This window comes from Pipistrellus kuhlii, unplaced genomic scaffold (genome assembly GCF_014108245.1).
Source record: "Pipistrellus kuhlii isolate mPipKuh1 unplaced genomic scaffold, mPipKuh1.p scaffold_m20_p_9, whole genome shotgun sequence".
Lineage (NCBI taxonomy): Eukaryota > Metazoa > Chordata > Mammalia > Chiroptera > Vespertilionidae > Pipistrellus > Pipistrellus kuhlii.
The window spans coordinates 45,040,133-45,063,838 of record NW_023425595.1 but is presented as its reverse complement, the minus strand read 5'-3'; the positions used below and the strand labels follow the sequence as shown (position 1 = coordinate 45,063,838).

Here is a 23,706-nt window from a genome sequence, read left to right as displayed (position 1 = left end):
GTGAAGTAATCATTTTAAATGAATGCATAATTAAATGAGCCAACAGATGAATTTGGAGGCCAAAAGAGCAACCATTGAATAGATTTATGACCTGCTGTGCTGAGAAGACTGGAAATATTTAGAGCCTCCCTCTGAGTTTGAAATAACAATGTGCCAATGGATCCTTTTTGTTCATGCTCCTGGCTAATGCTAGAACTCATTTAAGAAGTATTTGGAAGTTTTTAAAAGAAATTGGACACTTTAAGAGCATAGATTGTCAGGGCTGACTAGTTGCAAATGAAAAGCCTATTATGCAGCTAAGAAATTCAACTGGGCCCAACTTCAATTGAGTATAATTTCAAATATATACTCGAAAACGTATTAGCTTAGTTGTGGAAAGGGCAAACTAGTCTTTAGGGAATAGGTAAAGGAGTGAAAACCAGATTAGAATCACTTAAGCTAATGATGAAACTTGAGGGAATTTAGTGTAACAACCAAAATGTCAGTGACAATGAACCAAAAAGTACCAAAGAACTACAAGTCTAAGGAAAAAAGGCCATTTCAGAGAGTCCCTTTTCCTTTTCCCATCAACACTTATGGGTGTCATTAAGCAGCAAGGCACCCTACTATGAACTGTTTTGTTAGCACATTAAAAGCAAGCCACAGTGCTCCCCATGTGATTATAATGGGCAACCTTGATTGAGAACCATTGCATTAAGCAGAAATTGCACTCAAATCAAATGAGCCAGGCTGCACTCCCAGGAACAAAGCGAGTAAGAATGCATCGGTGAAAAGGTATCACAGAGGGCTATCCTCCCAGAGGAAGTTGGATGTATGTAGGGAACAGACTATTCATTGAGCTCTCAATAGATATTACTGATTGACCTTCAAGTCCTCAGTGCTCTTACCTATGACATGGCAATAATGCAGCTTACCTGTCCTGTCACTAAATTGTCCATTTATTTATTCATTATATATCTGTCTTATATTAACCACCTATCAAGCTCCATGGATGGCGAGGCATGGATCCCTGTCCTCATGGATCTCATCCTATTATGTGATAAAGAGATACATACATTTCTTTTTTTTTTTTAAATATATTTTGTTGATTTGGTACAGAGAGGAAGGGAAAGAGATAGAGAGTTAGAAACATCGATGAGAGAGAATCATAGATCAGCTGCCTCTTGCACACCTCCTACTGGGGATATGCCCGCAACCAAGGTACATGCCCTTGACCGAAATCGAATTCGGGACCCTTCTATCCATTTATATTCGGGACCCGACACTCTATCCATTGAGCCAAACCGGTCTCGGTTAGAGATACATACATTTCAAGGTGATCTATGTAAATGACACTTCTAGAGTCATGGAATTACAGCAGGAACAGCTGATGGTCAAAGTGAAGGAAAGCTTCACAGCAGAGATGTATTTAAACATGGAGTGTAGATAGATTATGGGGAAATATTCCATTTAAAACACAGACCCACAGGGAGCCTAGACACTGATGCAATTGAAAAATGAAAGTGGTTTTGGTGGGTCAGAATGAAATATAAGAAGTGCAGGATTATTAGGAAGTGAGACTGAATGGTGAGAAGGGTCATATTGTGAAAGACCTGTATACCAACTGGGATAGATAGTTTGGACTTGATCCCAAGAGTTAATTTGCCACCTAAGTAGTTACTTTAGATAAAGTGACTATAATTGGATTTGAATTTTAGAAATATAATTATAGTGGGTATGTATGTTATATTATATCTACTAGAGGCCCAGTGCACAAAATTTATGCACTTGGAGGAGTGGACCCTCAGCCCGGACTGCACCCTCTTGCAGTACAGGAGCCATTAGTCAGTCATCTGTAGAGCTGCCACAGAGGCAGGAGAGGCTTCCACCACCACTGCTGCGCTAGCCAGCCATGAGCTTGGTTTTTGGCTGAGCGACACTCCCCTTCTAGGAACACACTGATCATCAGGGGATAGCTCCTGCCCCCTGGTGGTCAATGCATGGCATTGCGACAGGTCATTCTGCTGTTTGGTCAATTTGCATATTAGTTTTTTTATTATATAGGATATTATATATTAATAAGTTAAAATACAATCCATTTATTGAGGATCTACATTAAATAATAATTGATCAAAATTTATTAGTTCCATCTATTGGAGATCACAGTGTATCATTAGACTAAAAGTAATAAGGCAACTAATGTATAAGTAGACAACTATTACTTTTCTTAAAAGGTTAGGCTGCCCCCTTCCTTCCAAACATTTTCTTCATCTAACATAAACTTTTTCATTAGTTTTTGTTTTTCATTAGAAAATACTTCTGAGTGCCTGGCTGCTGTTGCTCAGTGATTGAATGTCAACCTGTGAACCAGGAGGTCACAGTTCAATTCCCAGTCAGGACAACATGCATGGGCTGTGGACTTGCTCTCCAGTGTCGGTGTGCAGGAGGCAGCAAATCAGTGATTCTCTCTCATCCCTCACCCTCTCCCTTACCCTCTCCCCCTCCCTCTCTGAAACCAATAAAAATATATGCTTCTGAGGCTCTCATAAAATAATATAAAAAGAGCTAGTGAATTTAGTAGTAATTCCCACTTACTAGGTACAGCTCATACTCTTTTTCAAACAATACTGCCAGAGTAATTAGTAGCAGTAGTGAGAGTTAGCATACCAACTATATGTCAGGTACTATTCTAAGTATTTCTCATCTCATCAAACAATTCTATGAGATATGTTTTATTGTTATCCCTATTTTTACAGATGGGAAAACCAAAGAAAAAGAGGATAAAAAACTTCCCATGGCTACACAGCTAGGAAGTGGCAAGTAGCAGAATCAGGATTCAAAACTAGGCCGTTTAATTACAGTACTTGTTCTTAGCTTTAGTGAAATATCGCCTGGCAATAGTATTCACATTAAGACACATGAAAAAGAAACAAACAAATAAAAAGTGGAAGTTTACATAACATTGCTCAGTTCATTTAATTATATGGAGAAATGTGAGCAGACAGGAACAAAAGAGCAAAAATACATGGGTGTCAGCCCAAGGCATTTGGCATTTCTCCATATGTAAGGAGAGTCACTGTTGCCATTTGAGAAAGTTAATGATGTGGGAAAAAAGTGCGTAGAAATATTTATAGGGAAGTGTTCAGGATGGAGTTTGTATTGGAGAGATTGGAAAAAAGGGACTAACACATTGGTTTATACTAAAAGTGTAGAAAAAAAAACACCAAAGGTAATATCTGTAAATAAAACAATTAAGCAAAGAAGGTCACAAATGTTTAAACACAAGAGGTGCCATCTGGCAGAAGGAAAATTTAGCATGAGCTCAAATGCTTCTTTTTAATAAACAGCAAACATCCATGATACCTAGGGATATTTATGATGTACAATTATAAAAACTTAAGGAACACAACTACACAAATAAGTTATGGAGAAATAATACTAGTTTTTTTTGGAAATATGTGTTCAAGTCTTACCTAAAAAAACAAAGAAGATCATACAAAACAGCTTTCAGAAAGCATGTGTTCAAGTCTTACCTAAAAAAACAAAGAAGATCATACAAAACAGCTTTCAGAAAGCAGACTCATCTGGATTGACAAACTGACATCTTACTAGTACTAGTAATCACAGCAAATGATTCTGACTGCCAGAAGGAAGGAGCCCACGAAAAGATAGACCAAGGCCTGAAAAACATCTTATTCTGTGTGTTTTTCTCTAAAATAGTAGCTATATAACCACCTACCTACATTTTATTTTTTTGTATCCAAATCTTCACCTATCAATATTTCCAAGTCCTTTTCCTTTCTGTTCCTCTAACCCTCTGTGCCAGTTGTGAACATTTGACAAGTGCATTTCTTACAAAGGTCAGTGATCTGAGTGTCACCCACTCTGTAGTCCAAAATATAAACTGCCACTTCAGGAAAAGAACTTTGTTATTCTGTTTGTACTGTATTTCCCTCCACTATGGGGAGGGAATTGCTGCAAAGGGAAGCATCCCTATCTTCCACGCTAAGAAAATAATGTCTAGAAAGGCGAAAAATGAGTGAAGCCCATGAAGCAAACAATGAATAACAGAGGATAGACCAGTGGTTCTCAACCTTTCTAATACCGTGACCCTTTAATACAGTTCCTCATGTTGTCACAACCCACAAGTTGAGAACCGCTAGCAGGGTTGCCTAAGACCATCAGAAAACACAGATATTTACATTATGATTCATAACAGTAGCAAAATTATAGTTATGAACTAGCAACGAAAATAATCTTATGGTTGGGGGTCACCACAACATGAGAATTGTATTAAAGGGTCGAGTCATTAGAAAGGTTGAGAACCACTGGTATAGATAGTCCAAGGAGCAAGCACAGACCATCTCAGGAAGAGTCAATCTAAACTAAACTTTAAGGGTCTATGATAGTGAGGACTTTGGGATTTCTAACATGCCCCACGTAGTCATCACTTATTTCGTATTTTACCAAGTGATTGTAGTAAAATTCATGAAATAAGGAACACATCCAGAAAAATGGGAACTATAGAAACACATTCCACTCCATAACCAAGTGGCAGAAAACTGAATGAATGCTGAGGGGCTGGAACTACATGGCAGCCATACTTGCATTTTCCCCTTCTTGAGACCAGCAGCTAGTGTGTGGTAACTGGACATCCTTTGCATTGAAGCCTTGAATTTGGCACATTTTCTATCTGAAACAGGTGTCAGTGTTGGTTAATCCCCAAACTCAAATTCCCCACACAAAATCCTGCAAATATCTCGGAGTGACTGCCATGAGTCTTGCACCTAAAGACTTTAAAAATAGCGTTCCTGCACTTAAAAGCACCCACAGTTTGGAGAGGAATACAGATACATAAATAAGCAGTTTTAATAGACACTACAGTGAAGATAAGTAGAAGACAATAAAAAGAAGGATGTGATCAGCTCTGACTGATGAGAAGGAAAAGGAAGTAACATTGGGCTGGAGCTTGAAGAGTTGCTAGAGGCTCAGTTGGTGGATGGAGAGGGAGGGACAACCTCATACAGAATTTCAAGGAAGAGATAACAGTTTGCACAATGGTCCCCTGGGATAGAAGCACCCCCCCCACGATTCCATTTAGGAATTCTTGATTCTCTCCAGCTGGGGGATAGTTGAGTGTACTTTGCCTTCAACTTTCAGTGACTTCAGTTAGGGTATCTACTTTTCATTCTCTCCTCAAAGGATCTTCACCACCTTCCTCTGCATTTAGAGACCTGTACATACAAATACGAAGGAACTTTTCAATTAATCATGATATACCAAAATACCGAGGCTCTGTCAGTCTTGAGAGAGTGAAGGATACGTCGAAAAATATTTTACTTGCCTTTCTCCATAGAAAGAATTTTCAAGGGAGGGATATCTGAGGGAATTCATATTTGAGGAGAAAATAGATGTTATAGAATAATGAAAGTTTTATATTTAGAATATATTATAGTTATGAAGCTATTATCTTATAGATCCAAATGCACCCTCCCTCCCATCTATAAAATAAAAATATAATATGCTAATTAGACCAGACACCCAAAAGACCTTAGGACGTCCTTCCAGATAAAGCCATGGTGGTGGGGGCCAAGGCAGAGGTGGTTAGGGGCGATGAGGCAGGCAGACAGGTGAGTGGTTAGGAGTGATGAGGCAGGCAGGCAGGTACGTGAGTGGTTGGGAGAAAGCGGTCAGTCCCAGATTATGAGAGGGATGTTCAACTGTCGGTTCAGGCCCAATCCTAAAGTGCATCCCCAGGGGGTCCCAGATTGCAAGAGGGTGCAGGCCAGGCTGAGGGATCCCTTTCCCTGTGCACAAATTTTATTCACTGGGCCTCTAAGGTGGACAAGTTGATAAGTTCTGTTGATTTCACTCAGCCTTTTTCTCAAGTTGCAACAGTGTTTAATCAATAAACCCAGGTAAGAAGTAGCCATGGTGACAGAGGAGGCTAGGCATAGGCTCAACAATATAGCTCTCCTTCTCACAAAGGCTGACCTAGCTACAACCATTCTACAGTGCCAAATATGCTAATACTGAAGACCAGCTGTGAGGTGCTGATGACGTACCATTCCTTGGAGCAGAGAATAATTCACTCACCTGATTCATTGATTATTTTGGACTCCTATCATCAGAAAGCACACAGTAATTGCTTTTACCAGAATAGATGCATATCTGCATATGGATTTGCTTCCTCTGTACATAAGGCTTCTGCCAGCATCACCATGGACCCATGGAATGTTTCTTTATTATCACGAATTTTACTGAACTTTGCTTCTAACTGCAGAATGCATCCCACAGCAAAAGCATTGCAACATTGTGCTATTTCATATGGAATTTAGCTTTACCATGCAACCTGTTACCTAAAAGCAACTAGCCTAATAAAAGAAAGAATTGGCCATTCAAGATTCATCTGCAGTACTGGTTGGTTGAAAACATCCTGAAGAGTTGAGTCATGTCTGACAAAGGCACTATATGCTACAAAGGCAGTAAATGCTTTGAATTAGTGACAAGTATTCTCCCATGTGCATTCTCTGAAGGTGCTAGAAATACAAGTGGAGGTGGGAATGGTTTCTTTCACAATTATATCTTACAACCCACATACAAATTTTCCCCAGTCATTAAAACTTTGAAATTGTTTGCTTTTTATGGTGTTTTTTTTTTTTTTCTTCTTTTTTTTCTTCTTCTAAGTAGGACTACTTCTACAAGGATACATAGTAATATTATATACATTGAATTTGAAGTTCAGTTGAAGGACATTTTAGGTACTGCATGCCACTGAACATGTGTATAAGAAAGAGGGGTACTACGCTGGGTGAAGTGATAGATCCTGATTGTCAAGGTACCAGAGGCCCCGTGCACGAAAATTATGCATGGGTAGGGTCCCTAGCAGCTGCTGGCTACAGGCTGGGGCCTTCCTTCGTTCTGTGATGCCCCCTCGTGGTCAGCACATGTTATAGTGAGCAATTGAACTCCCAGATGGTCAAACTCCTGAGGGGACACTTTGCATATTAGGCTTTTATATAGAGAGTTATTTGAAGTGTTGATACACAATAGTATAGGAAAGTCTAAGTATGAAATTCAGAGCATCCTCTGGGGAGTTTTAGCACTTCAGTGTTAAACAGTAATATATAATGGAAGACTATATATAGTAACTAAAGAAAAGGTAAATAGCTTAGAAATCAGATCCTCTAGGCATTGAATTTAGGATCATTCACTTACTAAAAGGGCTTGGCTAGCAGAGACACTGGCTGAGGGCAAACAGAACATGGTGTAGCTAGGAGAAAACATGATAAAAAACAACCAGGGCATTATAATATGTTATGGAAATGAGGTCTGCAGCAGCCATGCTTATGTTCTTCCCTGCCTATTCTATGCGTAATTTTAACACTAGTTAATTTGTGTCTGGGTATGTATATAGACATATTTTGGTATATTAACTTTTTTCATGTCTCCTTTCTTCTTGTTCTTTCATATAAGAATAATCAATAATACTTAATTTTACAATTTTGTTTTTAGTACAGAATATCCAATATGGACTGTGACAGCAATGGAGAATTATGTAACATCTCTCAGAGAGGGATGTTGTGAGGATTAATTAGAAATTAATATAATGGCTTTAGGGGCTTTAGTTATTGCTTTTTGGTGATATAATGTGAGAATCTTTATAAAGGGAAGAAAAGGTAAGCATGGCATTTGTTTAATAGGAAATTTAACCACGTGTAGGAAGTTGTGTGTGTATTGATTCTAAATGGCTGGAGGGTGGACTCTGCTAGTTGTTAGCCAGTGTTTTTTCAGCCCCAAAGATATTGCACTCTACCTCACATTGCAATACTGGGGCTGAGACTCCTGTGCTAGCTAGATCCCTGACAGACACTGCCAATAAATGAGTACAATGAAGGGTGTATTTCTTCTTGTTTATTTTAGCAACTGCTCTTTATCCTAAGAAGACTCATAGAATCCAATCTCCAGCTTTTTTAAAAGCATTCCCAGAACCAGCATTCCTTCCTTTAAGAAATTTCAACATGAGTTGGGCTATAATCCTTCCTCAGAAGTCTGAGATCTAGTTCTGTAAGATATTGCTAAATTCCTGCAGTATCAATATCAGCTCACTAAAGCCCTACTCAGAGGTTGGAGTTTCTGCTCCATGAGCCCCCTCTTTTAATAACAAATAGTGCCATGAGATATCAACAGTAACTGAACAATGTTTCCTCATCAGAAGTCTGAGTCCAGTTCTGGGAAGGTCCTCCAAAAGCGACTAGATTCCAGTATTTGGAATCAATGCCTTATCTTTCTCTAGCCCTAAGGATGGCACTGCTTCCGCTAGTCTAGATCAGCGTTTTTCAACCGCTGTTCCGCGGCACACTAGTGTGCCGCGAGATGTTGCCTGGTGTGCCGTAGGTGCAGACAAGACAAGAATTTTATAATTTTTCACTATTTTGTTTACTTAATATTTCATAATAAAGTAATTATAAAATACTTTCTTTGTGTTTATTTGATTCCTATTCAAGAGAATTACTTTATATATAGTCAATATAGGCACAGAGTTAAATTTTTTAACATTTTCTAATGGTGGTGTGCCTCGTGATTTTTTTCATGAAACAAGTGTGCCTTTGCCCAAAAAAGGTTGAAAAACACTGCTCTAGATCATATCCCTTTGTTCTTTTGTGGGTAAGTTTGAGACTTGGTTGGAGAATTTATAAGGAGAACATTCTGAGAAAAGGGAAGTGTGCAAAAGGCCACTCACCCTGTTTATCAGAGGTGTGCCAAAGGCAATGTCCCTAATTATTCCTTGACCTTTCCAAACAAGTCTGTGCATGTGCAGACCCCCAAGTGTTTACTGGAATCTTCATGCTTAATCTTTGGGTGTCCTTGCTTAAAGGACACTGCAGACAAATGTGTGCTCCCAATATTACTTATCTTACTGATTGCATCCAAAAGATAAACTTTATCTTAAACTACTGCTACATTAAAAAACTAACAACACAGGCAATTGAGGCTGTGTGGCTCCTTTAGCCAGGAAGTCCCTTAGCCCTCTCTTTCACAGCAAACATTGTGTCAGAGTAATCCATTCATCCATTGCTCAGGTTCTACTGGTCAGCACCGGCATTCTTTCAGTTTCCTTTTTCACTTTTTATTTCGCTAATCTATTTAACCTATTACTGTATTAAATTCTCGCCATGAAAATGAATGACATTATTTCTATTTTCTCTCATAGAATCCTGATTATCAGAAAACACACACATACATACACACACACACTCACTCACACACACACACACACACACACACACTCTTTTATTGATTTTTTATAATAAACTATAAAAATTAAGTGGTTGTTTTTTTGTTTGTTTTTTTGGCTAACTGGTGATAGGTTAATATTTTACAAAGATAAGAAAAAAATTAGGTATAAAATTAAGAAAAACTCATCCAGTAATTGTATTTAGATTTCACAAATTTTACACATGAAACATATATTCACATACTCAAATTGTACCAAACATACCTATAAGTTTCCCAATAACAGAAGCATACATCTGCTTTTAAATTTAAACGAAAAATTATACATATCCTACAAAATAGCCAAATTGAAAAAGTATATAAATATTCAGCATGAGGGGAGTGTATAAATAAATTGTTGGATAGAAAGTTCCTAATTGTTACTAAGAAATTTGGAAGTAAAATTCAAAAATTAAAGCAAATCTTATAAATGGATAATAAATGCCAAAAGGAATATTTTTAAATGGATTGATTGAAATTACCTAAAAGGAAAATTAAAAAAATTAAATTAAAAAACAACAACACACCTACATACCTGAATTGCACTAGCAAAATTTTGAGTGTTCAATACCCGTAAGTGCAGACTTTGATCACTGGCTTTCTTACTCATATTGCATCCTGATGACATAACCTATGAATATTAGTTTTGAACCATATGTGTCAGTTGCAGATGCCAAAGATGAGAATACAAGTAAAATATTACTATTCAGTGGTATTTTCATTTTTCTTCTTTTTCTGCTGCCACATGGGCTCATAGACTGCCTAAGAGGGGAAACACAGCTCTTCCATGTGAATCCCATAATAATAACAATGCACCATGGGAATTATTCTGAGTACTAATACTAACTCATGAACTTTGATTCCTACGTTAGCTCTACTCCTACTGAGCGGTTCCTCTGACAGCAGCCCTGAATCAGCATCTGATCACACTCTCATGTCTTAGCTTCATCAGTTGCTCTTAGGATCCATTCCTCAGTCCCTATTCTTTGCCCCAAGGATTTTGCTTGATTACTTCCATCTTGACACTTATCACAGACACTGGTATTGCCTTCACTTTGTGACTGAGAAGAGAGGAGAAAATTAATACTTGTCAGCAATCAGTCTGCTTCTGCTTAAGAGGCAGAGACCATCATTCCAATCTAACAGTAAGAAGAAAAAAAATGCAGTTTGAAAATCACATTTTTTGCCTCATCCGAGAACTAGAGTCACAGAGAAATGAGGCAAACAGATTCTAACGGGTGGCAAGACATGTTGAGGGAAGCCAGGACAGGTGACTTGTGTCAACTTTGGCAGAATATGAAAGGAAAGAGTAAAAGCCATTAACTGGATTACAAGGAAACTAGTGTTAGCAAATGAATTAAGCTCCCTGTGGGCTATGGAATTGTTTAGAATTCCTAGGAATCTAAGACATAGTGAGAATACACAACCCTTTCCCCACCCTTTCCCATTGGACTTTACTGAAAACCTGTGGGAAAGAATGGCAGGCAAAAGAGAAGGCATGTGGGCCTGCCAGGTGTGAAGGTGAAGGGCATGTGCATTTGTGCTCTGGGCTGTGCAGGCTGTTCATTGGCTGCTAGTGAGGGAGAGGCAGGAAATTTCTCAGATCACAGACCTTTTTTTTTTTTAAATATAATATACAGTATTTTCATTGATTTCAGAGAGAAAGGGAGAGGGAGAGAGAGATAGAAACATCAATGATGAGAATCATTGATCTGCTGCCTCCTTGCATGACCTTACTGGGGATTGAGCCCACAACCCAGGCATATGCCCTTGACCAGAATTGAACCTGAGACCCTTCAGTCCACAGGTTGACACTATCCACTGAGCCAAGCCGGCTAGGGCTTTTGTTTTGTTTGTATATAAAGAAGACATATCAGCTGCTAGGAAATGGGAGGAAACATTTGCACCTACACCCCTATTTAGGGGTTCCTGCCCTGTTTAGTGAAACAAACAAAAGTTCCTGCCCTGTTTCTGGCAAAGATTAGGTGCCTCTGGGAGGGAGCTAAGAATTCTGCCACCGAACTCCAACCTGTGCTAACTGACACTAGGCCCATAATGTGAATCTTGAACTTGTTCTGCTTGTCTTTTTCTCTCTGAGATTAATGAGGTTTTGCTGGTGCTTTTCTTGAGGGAAAAGTACTTAAAAAAAATACACTCCCCTCCCCCCTTTGATCAATATACAGGTATCTTTCTCCTAATGGATTGCTTTTTATAAGATGGCTACAAAAAAAACCTTTTCATTGCCACCATTTTGACATTTTTGAGTTTAATAATCTGTCTTTCCAGAGATTCCATCAGGTTCTCATCCACATTGTTATTTCTAGATTATTGTGACATTTCGTACTTAACAACAGTTATCTTGGGCCTTATTAACTCCAGGATAGGAATAACATTTGTATTATACATCCTTGGTTTTCTCTGTTCTCTGCTTTGCCCATCCTATAAGCAGAATTTTTTTTAATATATTTTCAGAAATCCTTATATAACCTAAAGTATCCTTATATAAAAAAAGGTCTTATAACAAAAATACATTGTATAAATGATTTGACCAATGAGGTTCTTAAATCATTTTCTATGGATATTTTATATATCATCATTATTTGATTAGTTTTCTGTTAAGGAAAATATGAAAAAATTTACAGAAGAATCTTTTAGAACTGAAGCCATATATATTTTTCAAGGCTTTTTAAAGCATTTCAATGTACTTCACTTTTAATGTTTGTTTTTTCCCCCTCTCGTTTCTTAAATTTCTCTTAAGTTTAAATTCAGTCAGGTATCTCTTATTGTTAAAGAAAAGAGACCATTCTAAAACTCTTTTCCTTAATTATTCTTCCTTTCAAACAAGTTGCTGTCCTATCTCTCAGTTGTATTTTGTCACCCCAATTTTAAAAGCTTGGTCTAATTGGACATTTTTCAATTCTTATTCTATATTTGTCCTACTACAGTTTGAATTATTTTCACCACCTCTTATGGGCTGTATTGGCAAACTCTGTTATGACTAGCCTATCTAAATTGGAAACTTTCCAAGTAATTCTTTATAAAATACATATTTTATATCAAGCTATAGTACTTAATTGAATTTTGTGCTTATTTCTTTACTTAGTGTTTTTTCTTACCAGAATATAAGAATCTTAATGTCAAGGACCTCAGCTGACTCATAATTGTATGCTAAGAACTTTCGCATGTGTTTATATAATCATTCAAACCTACAAGTTCAGATAGCTGCTAATATTAGCAGAATTTTATGGCTGAGAAAGGGAAAGCTTAGGGGACAATAAGCAGCTTGCTGGAAATCATGCAGCTAGATATAGCAGCCCTGGGATTCAAAATAAGCATGTCTGATGCTAATATCTACGATCTTGATTACATGATTTATTGATTCCCAGTGTCCTGATTTTTAATTTATTTTAGAGCCTACTCATCCCTTAGACCTGATATTTGCTGCCATTTCAACAGTTCTAACCTTTGGCTCTGTAATAATTATGGTGAGGACCTTCCTATAGTCATGTTGCTTCTGCTTCCCTTGGTTATATATCCCCTGTCACATTAAAAATTCCATTCTGGTCTCTGGGACCTCCTACCTTGTACCACAAGACCTTGACACACTATTCCCTCTACTTGGCAGAATACTGTGTCCTTGGGAGCTACCCTCTCTGGGCCCTGATTTCTTTATTTGTAAAATAAGGGGTTTTGATTGGTCTTAATATTCTTTTTTAGATTTAAAAGTTCCACAAACATCCATGACAACTCATGTTTCTTTATCCTCTTTCATTGGGATTTTTAAGTTGTCACTATACTTTAAGCAATTTAATTTTCCTAATACTAAAAGATATTAATCTGGTAAAGAGTTGGGAGATTTTTCAAATTGTACAAGGAACATTCTTTAGATTAGCATATGGCTTCTTTTTCAACTTACAGAAAACAATTCAATTCCCTTGGGTTAATATTTTGTTCCACAAGAAAATAAGTTATCAATTATACAGCACTTTTGCAAGTGTTTAATGAATGTCTCCTATGCTAGGTCTGTGTTAAGTGATTGGGTCTGTGCTAAATGCAAGAGATGATCAATACTTAGAGCCAGTCTTCATGGAGCTCAAGATTTAGTGGGAGAAATAGATAAACCTACAAATAAGTCCAAACAAAGCAGATTGATGGAAGAACTCAATTCAACAATAGCAGCAAGAATAGAAACAATTCTGAAACTGTGGATAAGGATGACTATAATGGCATAAATGCTATTTGTTCTAGGACAGTGGTTGGCAAACTGGGGCTTGCGAGCCACATGCAGCTCTTTGGCCCATTGCGTTTTTAGCAAAGCCTAGCTTAGGAGGACCCTAATTAAGTTAATAACAATGTACCTACCTATATAGTTGAAGTTTAAAAAATTTGGGTCTCAAAAGAAATTTCAATCCTTGTGCTGTTGATATTTGGCTCTGTTGACTAATGAGTTTGCCGAACACTATTCTAGGGAATTAATTCACCTGCTTTAGAAAAAGGGAGCATTTTTTAAGTTGACCACAACCCAACAGTATGAAAAGAAAACAAGAAACAGATTCTCCTTGGCCATCTATTTGATTCCTAGAGCAGGCTTGAAGACATTTCTCTGGTTTCTGAGCTCACCCAGTTCCATAACCCTGGGATTTTTGCCTTTCTGGGCAAGCTCAGCCTTGCAATCCCCAGCAGGCAAGCAATCTGCTGTTCGTTCCTGAAGCTGCAGGCACCTGCCTTTTGCCTGGACTATTTCTGGGCTGCCAAGTTGGTAGGCACTTGGCTTGTGGGCATGAGGTCAGGGCAGCCTTCTTAGCAGGATGGCCCGGGGGATGCTTGCAGAACAGAGTGGAGGGGAAGGCTCAGTGGCAAATACAGTCAAGAAGTCATTCTAGAAAATGTAATTAATCTGTAGTGAGGATGACACAGGCTTGCCATCCCAGGAATCTTTTGCTTTAGATTCGCACCTCACTGGGATTCCCATGTACTTGGGAGACAAGCTGTAGGACAGCCAGTGAGGTACTGTCAATATTGTAGAGCACTGAGACAATAGTGAATAGAAGAACAAGAGTACCTTAAAATGGTCCCTTATACTCAACTCTCTTTATAAGAACTAGTTTATATATACAAGCATTTCTCTCTCTAAATTCTTTATGAAGAACATGGGTTCATATCCCCACTTGTTACTTAACATCTCTGTTTCAGGCCACTCATTCATGAGATGGGGTTGATAAGAACACTTGAATGGTAGGATGCCATAAGTATTAAATGCTTATGATGCACTTAGCATTTGGTGCATAGTAAACATTCAAATATCAGCTGTGTTTTTAATATTTTAGTAGTGTGTTAATTATTCAACTTCACAGGTCAAAAATCCTACTCATTCTTCATAAAGCCACCCATCGTAAGAGTGTTCCCTACTCATTCTTCATAAAGCCACCCATCGTAAGAGTGTTCCAAACAACAGAATCAAACAACTGATTACCCATTGAATATCCCTTCAGTGCCAGGTGTGGTGATAGGTGATGTAGTCACAAGCTTGAAAAAGACTTCACTTAGGGTCCTGACTTCCTTAGTGCTCTATTCTTTGCTCCCACATACTCTAGTCCATTAAGCCACTATTACTGCAAAAGTTACATTTTGTTATTTATACACCTAGACTTGGAGGCATTAGCTAGGGAGAAATAATATTAGTAACTGCGGCAGCCTCATGCCCAATACAATACACAACACAAAGAGGACAATTAATGTTTGGTGAATTAAATGGGCAGGAAATCTTTTTTCTGCCAAGGGCTATTTGGATATTTATAATGTCACTAGAGAGGCCTGGTGCATGAAATTCATGCATTTGGGGTTGGGGGTGTCCCTCAGCCCAGATTGTGAGAGGGTGCAGGCCAGGCCAAGGGACCCTCCAGTGCACGATTGGGGCCAGGAAGGGGTGCGGGAGATTGGCCAGCTGTGGAGGGACTTTGAGAGGGCTTCAGGGTGTGTCTGGTCCATCTCACTCAGTCCCAATCGGCCTGACCCCAGCAGCAAGCTAACCTACCTGTCGGAGTGTCTGTACCCTGACTAGTGGTCAGTGCATGTCATAGCGACTGGTCAACAGGTCAACTGCCTTCTGGTGGTCAGTGTACATCATAATTAGCGGTTGAGTGGCCTTAGCATATCATTAGCATATTATGCTTTGATTGGTTGAATGGCCGACTGGACAATTATATAGAATCCTATATAGTAAAAGCCTAGCATATTAGGCTTTTACTATATAGGATTCTTGGGCCATAGAAAATTATTAATTTAAAAAATACCCTGCTATATTTGGTCATATATTTAATTAACTCACCCTTAATGCTTTGGCAGGGCCAGATCGTATGATTTTGCTGGTCTCATATAGTGCACAGGCCAGACATTCCCCATCCCTAAAACGGATGAATGACCACTGCATGCAGGGGCCTGCCTGCCCTCTTTCTATTGCTTTGACATTTACTTACAGGGCACCATTCAGCACTAATGTTCACCTTCTTTCCTGAGGAAGCTATAGCCATAAAAGCTCCTCATTCCCTTGTGAAAACATCAAGCTTTGCTTGAGGGGTGTTGTGCTGTTAGGTTGGTTTAAAGTTTCAAATGTTTCTGTCTTTATCATGCCCCAGATCTGGTCTTCTTAGAGAAAAAGAATAAACAAACTCCAACCTATTCTTTTTGTTGCATTGATTGCTCCTCAGCACTCTCTCCTTGCCAAAAAGTTTTGGTATTATTTTGCAGCCTTGAGAAGAGCACACAGTCCCTTGTCAGACCTTAATCTAAATAGTAGAGAAAAATAATTTTAACTATGAATTGGTCTTATCTATTTGTCAGTTACCTATTAATCACAACTAAAAGCATGATTAAGCTGTCACTAAAAAATCTGCTCAAGCCCTGTAATTGTATTAATGCATTCCACTGTCATATTTTTTTCCCCCGAAAAAAACATTACCCAGAATATTGTGAAGTCCAGAAAGGACCTTGGAGCTTTAGATCAATTCAATCCTTTTATAGATAAAAATACAAAAAGTGAAGAACTCTGAAGCCACGAACAAAAGATTGAATGAAAAGAACCATACAAAAACAACTTCTGAATAGCTAGAAGCATAACCCTAAAACTTTAAAAGATAATTAAGAACTGCAGAAAGTATTGGTAATATTCATGACAAAATGGCCAATTAAGAAAATTATGAGGAGCCTACGTAGCTCAGGAATAAAAAGACACAGAAACCTAATCCAAAATAGCGGAAAATGTAAACAGACATTTTAGAAAAAAACATATTCAATAACATGCATAGGAAGTAGAGAAATTCAAATGAATATTTTTCTTCTTTCCAGAGTAGCAACAAAAATTCAAATATTTTTCTACTTCCCAGAGTAGCAAAGATTAACAAGGTTATAGCACCTGGTGCAGGGTCACAGACATACTTTCATTCTCTGTTATTTGTAGGAAGATAGCTGGAACAGTCATTTTTGAAAGGCAATTTGGAAATACATAACAATTTTAAATGTAATACGGTGTAATAAACACCTTTCTGTTCCAGTGTTGAAAATATATTCTTTAGCGCACTCTGAAATAAAAATTATATATATATATATATATATATATATATATATATAGAGAGAGAGAGAGAGAGAGAGAGAGAGAGAGAGAATGCCCCTTAATAAGTGATTACTAAATTATGACATATCTATACAATGAAATTCTTATTTAAAAACCTGTATGGTTTCAACTAAAGATATGCAATTATAAACATGTTTCATGTTAAGAGCATATAATATTATAATAAAAGTGTGTATTGAACTTGTGAAGCATCTGAAATCTGTTTTAAAAGTCACTTTGGCTGGAACTGGTTTGACTCAGTGGATAGAGCGTCAGCCTATGTACTGAAAGATCCCACGTTCGATTCCAGTCAAAGGCATGTATCAGGAGGCAGCTGATTGATGATCTCATCGATGTTTCTAACTCTCTCTCTCTCTCTCTCTTCCTCTCTGTAAAAAATCAACAATATATATAAAAATCAACAATAAAACCCCATGTTCTTTTTTTTTTTTTTTTTTTTATTAGTTCAAAAAGATGAAAGCTAATATGAGACATAATTTGGAAAGTGAATTTTATTTGACCTGATTTATAATACTTAAGTTTAAAAAAATTAGAAAATGTTTTTAAAACTGTAGCAAAGTGTTCTCAATTTTGATGGCCTTATTTTCTTGGTTTATTGCTTATTACATTTGCTTATAATATAAAGGATTATTTTTTAAATTTTTTTGTCTGTATTTTAAACAAAACTGGGTGGTAGGTAAAGAAACATGTGTTAGATACTTGGCTGACAAGAACATGGGGTTTTCAGCCGAAGACTGGTTTGGCTCAATGGATAGAGCGTCGGCTTGGGGACTGAAGGGTCCCGGGTTTGATTCTGGTCAAGGGCATGTACCTTGGTTGCGGGCATATCCCCGGTGGGGGTGTTCAAGAGGCAGCTGATCGATGACTCTCTCTCATCGATGTTTCTAACTATCTCTCTCCCTTCCTCTCTGTACAAAATCAATAAAATATATATATATAAAAAAAGAACATGGGGTTTTCAGAGCAGTTTATTAACCAAAGATCACTGAGAGATGCAAGGGTTTGGGATACTCCCTGTTCAAGGCCTTGTAATCTTTTTAATCTATCAAGTAGGAATAATACTAGAACCTAAATTAGAGACTTGTTATGGATTACATGAAACAAAACTTATAAAGAGTTTAGAATACGGTCTAGAACATAGGAAAAATTAAATATATTTTAAATTATTATGTTAGATCCATGCTCTGATTTCTTTTAAGTGGCAAGGAGAATTTTATTTAGTTTATGTAGTTTTGGTCTTTTTTGTTGTTGTTGTTGTTGTTGCTGTTATCAGACACTTTTAGTTTCTGTTTTTATTTGCCCAACATGGGTAGCTTTTGATGGCAGATTATTTGTCCACTGGAATTTTTATCACTTTCTCTGCATATGAGCTTTGAGGCTTATTTTCTTGTTTTAAATGCCATGCTTCCATTTTCTTCTTCAGCTCATACTTCCACTTTCTTATTGGTTTTAAAATGAGTTACGAGTTGTACTTCCCAACCTTGAATATCCATCCTTGTCTTATAGGCCCTCTTTTCTTAAGGGCTCAGTTCATATATCATCCTTTTTATATAACTTTTTAAGAATATCTCCCACGACTGTGCAGGAATCATAGTGTACTGCAGTTATTTACTTGGTTGTACTCCCGTTAGACTGCTTTCTCAGGCCGGTGATCCTATCTCATGATTCGGTTTCCTCAGTGCTTAATGCCACATCTAAAAGTCTAGAGACATGCTGAAATCTTAAAACATGTTCATAGCATTGAATGATTATTACATTTTGCTCTTCAAGAGTTACGAAAATAATTTCTTCGATTAAAATGTCTCCTCCATAGAGGTTCCTTTTGCAGCTGTGATAAATGTAATTTGCTAAGGTTTTTAAAAATCATTTACTGATAAGAATTAATTATATGTCTACTAATTATATACTAGACAAAATACTGAGAAAAATGAATATAATAAAAAGGCATGGGTCCTGCCATTAAGTAGTTCACAGATTAGTGGGAGAGACAAAACACAAATGAATAACATAATCAACAAGAACAATGTGAATTATGTGTCCAAAATGAAGGGTAGAGAGAGGAAGTGATGAGAGTTAATAGATGAGAACAGTGGTGTGTTGGCTATTATTTTAATAACCAGCTCTCAGAATAAAAGCCTTGATTTGTAGCATTTGCCAATTTCATTGTATAAATACTCCTACCATAGCTGATTTCAAGCTACAGCTTGAAGTCACTAAAGCAAAGTTGGGAAAAAATATACATATTAGCTCTTGCTAGCTCATGTAAGCTGGTTCCAACACACTCTTAATGGGAGATATGGTTATAGACAGACATGGTCTGGGTATACTTAATGGAAGAGGTGAAATTAAAACTAGTCTTAAAGATTATGTAGAAATTAGATAAATCAAGGAAAATAGGTTTCAGGATGGAATATAGTGTAAGCATTGCATGGAGAGAAGAATGTAAACTATTCAGGCAAATACATTTAGCACATAGTAGGTGCTCAATAAATATATTTGTGACTAATTGAATGGCAGTGAATAGACCTCTGATTAAAGAAATGAGTCTCTGTAAGAAGAGATGTGAAAGGCAAGTTCAGATGCCACAGTATTCTGTGGTATCCATGGGTCTATATCCTTCTTTATAATGCTGCTCCTTTTCCCCTCTACATGCCCAGAATCTTCATTAGCTTGGCTATGTGGTTTTAATTAGACACTACTTTACTGCAGGCTGATTTTTGAGTTATTTTAATAATCACACAGGTATCTAATATTAAAATAGGTTTAACCAAGAATTCTGGGATGAAAGACATTTTTAATTTTCAAAGGTGGTAGAATAGTATCTAAAAGCCTTACATCTGCATAATGGCTCTATCTCTGTTAAACAAACATGATTCCAGGTATTGAATTCAGTTATAGCATTTTTCACACATTTGATGGGCTAGCTAAAGGTCAACATTTTTTCTTCTCCTATATAATAAAAGGCTAATGTGCAAATTGTCCCCTTGAGTGGGAGTTCAAACAACCTGGAGCTCCACCAGTTGTTATGACATGCACTGCAGCTGACAACCAGTGAGGTCTGTGAGCAATTGGCCCACCTCAACTGCCTGTGGCCCTTTCCTCTCGCTGGCCTCATCCTCTGATTTGGGAAGTAGGGCCTGCCAGCCAACCACCTTTGGTCCCTCCCCCCAGCCAGCCAATATCCTGGGGCCCCTCCCCCTGGGTCGGCCCCCTGATAGGCTTCTATCACCAGCCACAACTACACCCATGCATGAATTCATGCACCAGGCCTCTAGTATGTAAATAAGTGCTCTGCTATCCTCCAATAAAACTTTATTTACAAAGAAGGTAAACATAGATTTGACTCATTAGCCATAGTTTATGATTCCTTGCTTAGGACATCAATGTACCTCAGAAATCTAGAATTCTTTAAAGTTCATGAGATAACATTAAAGATTAAAAAATGCCCAAAACTCTCAAGGACAGTAAAATGTAAACATGACTGAGTGAAAATACTTCAATCTGTCATTTCCGGTAAGATGTTTATTTAACCCACTCCCTCCCTCTTCTATATATGGGTATGGGTGGTTAGAGTATTACTAGAGGCCCGATGTAGGAAGATTCCTGCAATAGGGCTTCCTGCAGCCATCTCCGCCACCCCGCTTGCTTGCTTCTCTGTAGCTTTCCTCCCTTCTGCAGTGCTTGGCTTCCTTTCATGCTGTCTTCAGTCCTCACTCTGTGCCTGGAAATGCAAATTAACCACCATCTTGGTTGGGTTAATTTGCATACTTGGGCCTGATTGCCTGGTGGGTGTGGCTGGTGGGTGTAGCAGAGGTATGGTCAATTTGCATGCTTCTCTTTTATTAGATAGGTTATTACTATCATAATTTTGGTGTTTATACACTTCCTTAAATGTTTCCTGAATAAAATTGGACTTGGGATATTAATGAATTTCTATAATATTAGAGTGGCCATAGAGGCAATAAATTTTTTTCTCATAATCTTCCACACTAACGGTTACTTTCTTATTTGATATTATGTCCACATTCCTGAAAACAAGAGGTGGAATGGTGATGAGTAAAAATTTAGTTTTCGGTTTTGGTTTTCTTATTTTTACAACAGGAAAACACAGAGACTGTTATATTTATGAAAAAAATGACAGCAATAGTTTCAGGATAGCTATAAATCTGTGCTTTTAATTTATTAGCTGTTGTGGTGATAAAAGTAACTTATAAAGGACCAAAAAAATCCTATATTTGTCTATCATAATTTGATGCTTTATTATCTTTTCTCTTCTTGAATTCTAGAATAAGAGAGCTGACCATTCTCTATATACTTTCTTTTCTGCTATCATGGGAGAAGGTTAAGAGGGGAGAAAAACAAACAAACAACAACAACAACAACAACAACAACAAAAAACAAAACTCTGGGAGAATTAAATCACATTAAACAGGATGTTTGAGCCTTAGTGCATCCTGTCTGGAGAACTGCTCATATAATGCTCAGACCAATGGTTGAAATCAAAGGCTATATCTGTTTATATGTGAAGGTCTGAAGTTGGAAATGAAGTAACAATACATTGCTAGAAAGAGAGAAATAAAACACATGTATGTATATATGACAGCAGATTAGTGCCCTGTCCAGATGGTGTTAGATAGGTCTGCACCAGTTCTTTGTGCCCACCTTCCGGACTCCACGTGCTTTAACCCTGACCACTGCCACCGAAACCTTTAGAAGAGGACCGCTGGACACTGGACCTGCCTGGAATTGGCTAGCACCTGGGAACTTTCCTGTTCCTACCTCAAGGCAACCTGTAGCCAATGGCTCTTTAATATGGGAATACGAAAACTCAGTTCCTTTGTCTTAAAGCAAGACAATCTGAGAAGATACTTTATACTCTACCATGATTTGATTGAGTCTGGGACTTCAACAACTGAAATTGTACTCTTCCTCCTTCTTACCTGCTTTACTCTTTCTCCTGCTGGATTGTCTGTATAAAACATTTTCATAAAACATTCAAATCCTTAGTTTAATTCTGTTTCTGGAAGAACCTGATCTGAGAAAATAGACACCCCCCCACAGCTCCTTAGCTTTTCAGTAACGGCTAACGTCACACTACATTTTACACTAATATGCACATGATTTATGAAGAAGTGTCCACCAACCTGTCCACAAATGCATGGTGAAGAAGGAAAATGGGGTCGTTGGCAGATCCTGGCACCTGAGACATCGTTCCATTCATATAGATGTGCAAGGCATTGTGCATACTGCTTTGAGAGGCATTTGCTATCCCAGTAAGTGGACTAGCAAATCCTGTTGGTAAAAAGAAAATTGGAGGGAGGAGGGGAAGTTAGTTTGGCTTAATGATTGAAAACCTAAGTGATTATTTCATTTGTTTTATAATTAGAAGTGGAAGCTTAATTCAAAGTCATAAAGTAATTATAAAATTCATTCTGTATTGGGATTCTTTACATTCTGAATACCCTGTGAGCATTTATTTAATAAATCTTACTGGAATTGATTGGTATTAATTTGGGTACCTCTGTTAGATGAAATAGGTAGAGCCAAATTGTGGTCCTTCCTATTGCTTCTGCTTATTATTCCTCCTTTAGATACTGAAAAATAGCAAGACCTTATAAATAATAATCAGCATAGTGGTTTTCTCTTCAGTCTGGAACAATACATAGAGCACATCTTCTTAGCCTGTTATTTGTCCTTTTGCATACCAGTTCTGGTTACTTTAAATTTTGTTTTCTGGTTTCAGAGAAAATATAATATCTGTGACCTTCCACATCACTGCATTGTCAACAGCCTGGGGGCATCGGGTCAGATTGTCTTTGTTTTGCAAAATACTCATTTCAAAGTTCATCAGAACACTATTAAATTGTTCCATTCATTGCATCAGGAATACTAATAGCGGGAATAATAATTTTAATAAGAGCAATTATTTTCTGAATGTCAATTGGGCTAAATGCGTTTTTTGTGATATATGTCTGCCAATCTACAGTAACTCCATCAATTATAAATTATTATCCCCAGTGTAAATAAGAGAAAACTGAAGCTCAGAGAAGAGCTGAGTTTCCCAAGGCTACGGAGGGAGTGGTAAAGTTGGGATTTTAACTTACTTCAGTTAAGCTTCAACATTAGAGGTTTTGGTATATTCTTTCTCACTCACTCCCAGGGAAGAGGTGTAGTAAGATATTATTTGAGCCCATTCAGACAAAGCATAAGACATAAGCAGAACTCAAGACTCAGAACTCACAGGAGTTAGAAGGAAGTTAAATTCTATGCTGGAACCCAGTTGAGGGAATATGGACAAAGGCATATTATTGAATTTCAGAATTTAGAAAAATCAAGCAAGCAGAAACTGGATGCTGCTGCTGCTGATGATGATGATGGAGGATAGACATGGTAAAGGCACTACAATTTGGACAGGGGGAGTCTAGCTACATTGCATGCAATTAAAATTATTTTGTAAAAGTAAATAAATAAATAAAATTATTTTGTAATCCACCTCTTCATTTTTAAAGGTACAGTTCTTGACTTTTGCATTAAATGCTTTTGGCTCACAGTACTTCTACCCCTTCAATTGGTGACTTATCCCCTCCAGTTGAGCTTTTTTAAAAAATATATATATTTTATTGATTTTTTACAGAGAGGAAGAGAGAGGGACAGAGAGCTAGAAACATTGATGAGAGAGAATCATCGATCAGCTGCCTCTTGCACACCCCCTACTGGGAATGTGCCTGCAACCAAGGTACATGCCCTTGACCGGAATTGAACCCGGGACCTTTCAGTCCACAGGCCGAAGCTCTATCCATTGAGCCAAACCGGTTTCGGCC

At 37.7% G+C, this 23,706-nt stretch overlaps 1 protein-coding gene across 1 annotated transcript in view; it reads right to left on the bottom strand.

Moving 5' to 3' along the window:
* TYR (tyrosinase) overlaps positions 1-23,706 on the bottom strand; it is a 67,190-nt gene that overhangs the window by 12,999 nt on the left and 30,485 nt on the right. The window contains exon 3 of the mRNA XM_036427666.1: positions 22,030-22,177. Within this exon, the coding sequence (XP_036283559.1) occupies positions 22,030-22,177 (148 nt within the window). The remainder of the gene's footprint in view (positions 1-22,029; positions 22,178-23,706) is intronic.